This window comes from Silurus meridionalis, chromosome 8 (genome assembly GCF_014805685.1).
Source record: "Silurus meridionalis isolate SWU-2019-XX chromosome 8, ASM1480568v1, whole genome shotgun sequence".
In the NCBI taxonomy this organism is placed as follows: domain Eukaryota; kingdom Metazoa; phylum Chordata; class Actinopteri; order Siluriformes; family Siluridae; genus Silurus; species Silurus meridionalis.
In genome coordinates this window covers 29341879-29349378 of record NC_060891.1, presented here as the reverse complement: position 1 = coordinate 29349378, position 7500 = coordinate 29341879, and the positions used below count along the sequence as shown (strand labels likewise).

The 7500-nt window shown below is 44.2% G+C and overlaps 1 protein-coding gene across 2 annotated transcripts in view; it reads right to left on the bottom strand.

Moving 5' to 3' along the window:
* ttbk1b (tau tubulin kinase 1b) overlaps positions 1 to 7500 on the bottom strand; it is a 40039-nt gene that overhangs the window by 915 nt on the left and 31624 nt on the right. For both annotated transcript variants that reach the window (XM_046855819.1, XM_046855820.1), the window contains 2 exons: positions 653 to 2004; positions 1 to 308 (listed from right to left, as the gene is read on the bottom strand). The exon at positions 1 to 308 is cut by the window's left edge. In XM_046855819.1, coding sequence (XP_046711775.1) covers positions 1 to 308; positions 653 to 2004 — 1660 coding nt within the window. The remainder of the gene's footprint in view (positions 309 to 652; positions 2005 to 7500) is intronic.

The following is a 7500-nucleotide window of genomic DNA, read 5'->3' as shown; positions in this document are numbered from 1 at the left end:
GGCGTGTCTCAACATGGCGGAAGCGCTGAGGAGAGGGGCTCTCAGTGCGAGAGGTAAAGTTACTGCGAGGGGCGGAGCTAAAGCTGCGAAGAGTAGGAGGAGGAGTTTCGAGCCGGGAGGCGGAACGCTGAGGTGTCCGAGTAGCAGAGGAGGGGGTGGAGCCTGGAGCCCATGGTCTGTGGGCTGTTGGAGCCGGTGTCATGGGGCGAGGAGGGAGCGTTTTAGAGGGGCGGAGCTGTAGGCGGGGCTTCTGCTGATGAATACTTGAGTGAGCACTTGCTGACTTCTGCATCCCAGAGCTAACAGAACTGAGAGAGAATTTTAAAAACAAAAGAAACTGTATAATTATACACATAATTATATACACAAAATATACAGATGTGAAAAATAAAATACACTTTCTTTGAATTCTGTGGTTTGAAGTTTCAGGGGAAAACTAAAAATGATTTGGTCATTAGCAGGTCTTGGGTATGGTACAGAATATACTAAAGTAAATACAATCTCAGATAAACAACAACACATACATATTAAAATTCACCATTATTTATTTTATGCAAATCAAGCTGAAATGGGAAACCATGTCTCAAAAATGTCACACACAGTTTCCCCATTTTGGTTTTAATAATAAGTAGAAAGAGAGTAGATGTCTCACCTGGCCTGAATGAAAGAGAAAGATCTCTGAGTCTGAGGCACCGCCCCACTCCCTGATTTGACAGAAGGCTTTTTAATGCTCGTTACTGGCCGTGGGAGGAGGCTCCTTGTTGGTCGGTCTATTCCCCTTGCTCTGGCTGAGTCGTCTGATTGGTGGGTGTCATCCTCAGAGGCGGTTGTTGATTGGGTGGATCGTTTTCGCTCCAGGACAAGGCGAGCCAGTTGTGGGCGTCGGGTTTTACGCAACTGCTGGTGCGGACTGGTTTGCGATGACCGGTCCGAACCAGTTTCCTCTTCTGAAATGAGCACTGGGATTCGACTCCGCCTCCGTGGGTGTAACTGTGGAGATGTAACTTTCTGGTCTGGCTCAATCTCCTTATCTTTTTCAGTAACTAGAACAGGACCTGCTTCTGCACGCTTCTTTTCCTGTTCCAACAGAAGCTCCTCTGGTTTATCTCTCTCCTCCACCTCTGTAGTTTCTTTAGGGCCAATAAAGGAGGGTCCCTGCAGGTCACCTGACTCAGGTATTGGCTCTGGCTCAGACTCCACCTCCTTTGTAGGACTGCTTTTCTCTTTTTCTATCTCTTCATCTTTCTCTCTGCTCTCACTTTCACTTTCTTGTTCCATCTCTATGAGATCAATCTCTTTCTTCTTCAGAGTCTCGTTTTTCTTCTCTTCATTTTTCTCATTCTCTTTCTCAGCTTCATCCACTTCCTTCCCCACTTCCTGATCCAGTTCCTGCTCCAGTTCCTGCTCTTTCTTTCTCTCGTCACCATTTTCTACTGATCTCTCAGCTCTTTCCCAGATGATCTCCTCCTTGCTGCTTCCTTTTTCTTCTCCCATGCTTCCATCCTTCCTGTCCTCCACCTCTTCCTCTGCTTCCTCATCCTTCCTGTAGTGTCTCTCGGACTCAGGCGGCTGTTTCCCTGTTGTCATGACAATGCGATGCGTTGTCTCAGCAATGTGCACGAATGTTCTCTCCACCTTTGCCAGTGGAGGTGATGAGGAGCGTGCAGCTGTTGCCACGGCAGCCGTTACCATCGCAGCAGGCCTGAACATGAACGCGAGAGTCCCGCGTTCTGATTCTTCAGGAGCCTGCGGTGTCACCGCCCCCAAAGTGCCCTGACCATCACCAGGGGAAACAGCCCCATTACCAGCAGAAACAAGCACCAACGTACGGGACGCTTCTTCCTGGTCTTGGTCACGAGGAGGCGGAGCCAGCAGTGTTGATGCAGCACCTTCTGGGCTTCCATCACTTCCTGAACGTCGCAACGTCTCTTTTTGAGCATCAAACATCAGCACCGTGGACAAGAAGTCAACTCTCTTTACCTTTGACTCTGCCTCTTGTGGCTCCTAAAGGAAGAGATCAGAGAAATCATGTGACATGTGCTCCAGTTTATTTATACTCACATCACATTAAATCAACACAATTATGCAAAGAGGATGACGATGATGTTCCTTCTACAGGAGCATTATCTTCTTTTTCTTCTTCTTCGTCTTTCAGATTCTCCCATTAGGGGTCGCCACAGCGGATCATCCTTCTCCATATCCCCCTGTCCAGTACATCTGCCTCTTTCACCACATCCACCTGTATGTCTTCCCTCACCACATCCATAAACTTCCTTATTTGGCCTTCCTCTTTTTCTCCTTTCTGGTGGCTCCATCCTCAGCATTCTCCTACTGATATACCCCATGTCCCTCCTCTGCACACGTCCAAACCATATCAATCTCACCTCCCTCACCTTGTCTCCAAAACGTCCTACATGTGCTGTCCCTCTAATAAACTTGTTTCTAATCCTCTCCATCGTCGTCACTCCCAACGAAAACCTCAACATCTTTAGCTCTGCTACCTCCAGCTCCACCTCCTGTCTTTTACTCAATGCCACTGTCTCTAATCCATACAACATCTCAGGGTCACCACAGTCCTATAAACTTTTCCTTTCACTCTCACAGATGGTTGATCGGCATCAAAGCCGATCCTTGATGCAGTTCCACCTCCACCTGGAACCAGTCTGTCGTTCCTACTGCACACTTCACTGCTGTCACACTGTCCTCATACATGTCCTGCACCACCCTCACATACTTCTCTGACACACCAGACTTCATCATACAATACCACAACTCCTCTCTCCACCCTGTCGTACACTTTCTCTAAATCCACAAACACACAATGCAGCTCCTTCTGACCTTCTCTATACTTCTCCATCAACATTCTCAAAGCAAATAATGCGTCTGTGGTGCTCTTCCTCGGCATGAAACCATACTGCTGCTCACAGATGGTCACCTCTTCTCTCAGCCTGGCTTCCACTACTCTTTCCCATAACTTCATGGTGTGACTGATCAACTTTATTCCCCCTGTAGTTACTGCAGGTCTGCACATCTCCCTTATTCTTAAAGATCAGTACCAGCACACTCCTTCTCCATTCCTCAGGCATCTTCTCACCTTCCAAAATCATGTTAAAAAATCTTGTTAAAAAACTCCACTGCATCTCTCCTAAACATCTCCATGCTTCTACCAGTATGTCATCTGGTCCAACCGACTTTCCACTCTTCATCCTCTTAATCACTGCTCTCACTTCCTCCTTACTAATCCTATCCACTTCCTGCTTCACATCTCCACATCATCCAACCTTCTCTCTCTCTGATTTTCCTCATTCATAAGCTGCTCAAAATACTCCCTCCATCTTCTCAACACACTCTCCTCACTAGTCAACACATTTCCATCTCCATCCTTTATTGCTCTAACTTGCAGCACATCCTTCCCAGCTCGGTTCCTCTGCCTGGCCAATCGCTACAAATCCTTTTCTCCTTCCTCATTTTCCAACTTCTCCTACAGCTCCTCATATGCCTTTTCCTTGGCTTTCACCACATCCCTCTTTATCTGCTGCTGCATCTCCTTGTTCTCCTGCCTACTTTTCTCATTACTCTGTCGATCCCAATTCTGTTTCTCCAACCTCTTTCTTCTTCTGCTCTCCTGCACTTCCTCATTCCACCACCACGTTTCTTTGTCTTCCTTTCTATTTCCAGATGTCACACGAAGAACCTTTCTAGCTGCCTCCCTCATCACTTCTGCAGTAGTACCACAATCATCCAGCACCTCTTCACCACCACCAAGCTCCTGTCTGACCTCTTCCCTGAACCTCACACTACACTTTTCCTCTTTCAGTTTCCACCATCTTATTCTTCTTTCAGTCCTCACTCTCCTCCTCTTCTTCTTCACCTCCAAAACCATCCTACAGACCACCATCCGATGCTGTCTAGCTACACTGTCCCCCGCCAACACCTTACAGTCTCCAATCTCCTTCAGGTTGCATCTCCTACATAGAACATAGTCCACCTGTGTGCACGTTTCTCCACTCTTATACGTCACCCTGTGATCCTCCTTCTTCTTAAAATACGTGTTCACCACTGACATTTCCATCCTTTTAGCAAAATCGACCACCATCTGCCCTTCCACATTCCTCTTCTTAAAACCATACCTACCATCACCTTCTCATCACCTCTGTTCCCTTCACCTACATGCCCATTAAAGTCTGCCCCAATCACCAATCTTTCATTCCTACACCATCTACCACTTCATCTAACTCACTCCAGAATCTTTCCTTCTCCTCCATCTCACTACCCACTTGTGGAGCATAAACACTGATGATTTTTATCATCACCCCTTCAACTTCCACCTTCACGATCATCACCCTATCAGAAACTCTCTTCACCTCCACTACACTCTTACTGTACTCTTCCTTCAGAATCCCCCCTACACCATTTCTCTTTCCATCCACACCATGATAGAACAGTTTAAACACCTCCAATGTTCCTGCTCTTACTCCCTTTCCACTTGGTCTCCTGAACACACAACATCTCTACCTTTCTCCTCTCCATCATATCAGCTCCTTCTCTTCCTTTACCAGTCATAGTACCAACATTTAAACTACCAACCCGAACCTCCACTCTCCTCCACTTCTTCTTTCCCTGCAGTCTCTGTAGACGTCTTCCTCCTCTCCTTCTCCTCCTTCAGCCAACAGCAGCACAATTTCCACCGGTACCCTGTTGGTTAATAATACCTGTGGTGGTTGTTGGTAACCTGGGCCTCCACCGATCCGCTATGAAATTCTGGTTTGTGATCCGCATATTTGATTTGGCAGATGTTTTATTCTGGGTGTCCTTCATAACAAACCTCCACATTTATCCGGGTTTGGGATCGATACTAAGAGTGACCTGACCTGTGCAACACTAATGGCTGGATTCTACAGGAGCATTCTCAAAGAGCTCAAATAGAAAGCTCTGATTTTAAATCTAAAAAGTTTAAAGTTCCCCAACATCATTTCTGATACACCTCTGTCTCAAAACCGCAGGAGATTTGATTTCAGAACAAAACTCCATAAAAGTAAATTGACTGCAGACACAGCCATACATTAAGGTTCCTGCAGAAACCATTCAGGAGAATAAAAGGAACCATTAACTCTATTAATCAGTGCTAAATGCTGTGTGTGTGTTTGTGTGTGTAATCTTACTGTTGTATTTCCCTCTGTCAGCATGATCCCATTGGTTTTATTCCTCATACACTTCCACAATTACAACAATTTTATATATTAAAGAACACCCACTTCACACTTTTTATCCATTTACGGTTGATTACTATGATCTATGATTACCTATGATTACTTATGTTGTAGCAGGTGTCGTTGCTATGGAAACCAATCAGAGCGAGTACATTTATATAAACACCGCCTCCTGACCAAACGCAAACATCACAGTAACACAATAACAATCAGAAAGTTCAGTGATTGAGCATGTGAGGACAGATTTCTATAAGAATAACAATAATATGAAGAAGAAGAGAGAAGTTTTAAATCTCTTTTAATTTCTTTATTTTATAAAAGCGTAAGTTTCTGCCCCCCAGTGGGGTGCAGTGAAACAGCGAGTGGTTCTACAGCCAGCTACTGTGATGTTCTTCTAGCAGCATGAAGATTATTTTATTATAAAATCTTTAAACACATGCTTTACTTAAACCTTTATACTATAATACAGGTCAATTTCACACACACACACACACACACACACACACACACACACACACACACACACACACACACACACTGCCAAGTCACAGCCTGTGTGACATCCCTCTATTTGATGACATCACTTCATCTGAATCTCTTTCTGGTGACATGAAACAGTTTAATACAGAACCAGATCAGATCAGAACGTGAGATAAGGCCGTGAGATTAGATAGTAAAATTAGATAGTGGTATTAGACAGAATTGGATGACTGAGGCAAAGTTAAAGCAGGATGGAGGTCAGACAGAAATGTGATGTAATGAAGAAGTAGATAAGTTTTTCCTTCATTAAACTTATATTCTGTTTAATTACAGCAAAGCAGCTTTCTCTCTCTCTCTCTCTGTCTCTCTCTCACACACACACACACACACACACACACACACACACACACACACACACTCACAGAGCTCAGATCTGATGGTGAATGAGTTCCCATGGTAGCGTGTTCACTGTAAATGTGAGAGGTTGCAGGTCCAACTCTGTCCAAATTCACCGAGAGGAATAAAGTCATCTTTCCATCAAACATAAAGGAAAAAAATTACATTCATAAACTACAAACACTGAAAGTGCATATATGTGTGTGTGTGTGTGTGTGTGTGTGTGTGTGTGTGTGTGTGTATATAAAACCCTGATGAATGCTGAGTTTGGGAAGACATTAAATCAGTAATATAGTAGAATGAAGTGAATGTTGAGCGACAGAGTGCAGAGAGGAGATCACTGCACTGACCTCATACCCATCCATCAACAAACAAACATACAAACATACAAACAAATAAACTCTTCTTATATACAGGCAGCAGTTATTGCTCACAGTTCCATATAAAATTTATCTACCCCTTTGTGACCTGATGAGTTCCCACAATGCACCGCTGCACTTATAAATGTGTGTTTGTGTCGTACACACCTATAACATACAGCATATTAGACTAGCCCCGCCCACTGGCTCTGAGTCACCCTGCATGCACACACACACACACACACACACACACACACACACACACTCATCATGTGTGTCCTTCATACAGCTCTGTACACACTCAGTACCTTCATATATTTGGGATAATACATATATAATACACACATATAGATATAAAATCACACAGGACCGGACAGAACACACCAACACACACTCGCTGCACAAGCTGGGAGAGTGCAGTGGCGCTTTGATATAAATATGTGAGGACGATTATGAGAGTCATAATAAAGTGTCATAAAGCCTTCAGGGGGATCGAGTCTTCATCTATACACAGAGGAACAATGAGGACTCAGAAAGGTGGAGAAAAGTCTGAACCACCCACTGGAACACACCTTCATTTCTACCTTTAAATTCATCTTAATATTTTTTTTGAGTTTTGTATAAAACACTTTTCTCCCTTAATGACTTATTGTTTAGAGTTATTGGGAGATTTGGTGTCATTTCAGTAGGAAGAATTCTAATAAATAAATAATAACTAAGTGAATCTTATTGCGTCTCGTAATTGTGTAATTATTCAGAAGAAAGCGATGAGACTGAACAACACACAGCGATGATTCACTCAAACACTATCTGATTCACTTCCTGGGACTGAAGATTTACGCTTCATCAGTCTGTAAGTTTCCTCCTGTTTCAGCGTTATCAGCAGGACTGTGATTGTGGGCGGGGCTTTAGCATGAACAATTAAAGTGTATATTTTGTTAGCGAGCCTGTCATACACACAGGTGCACATTCATAAAACGTCCATATATGGAATGAATGTTCTGGACATGGACATGACCGGACCCCAACCAGGGATGTCTCGCCCACTCAGTGCT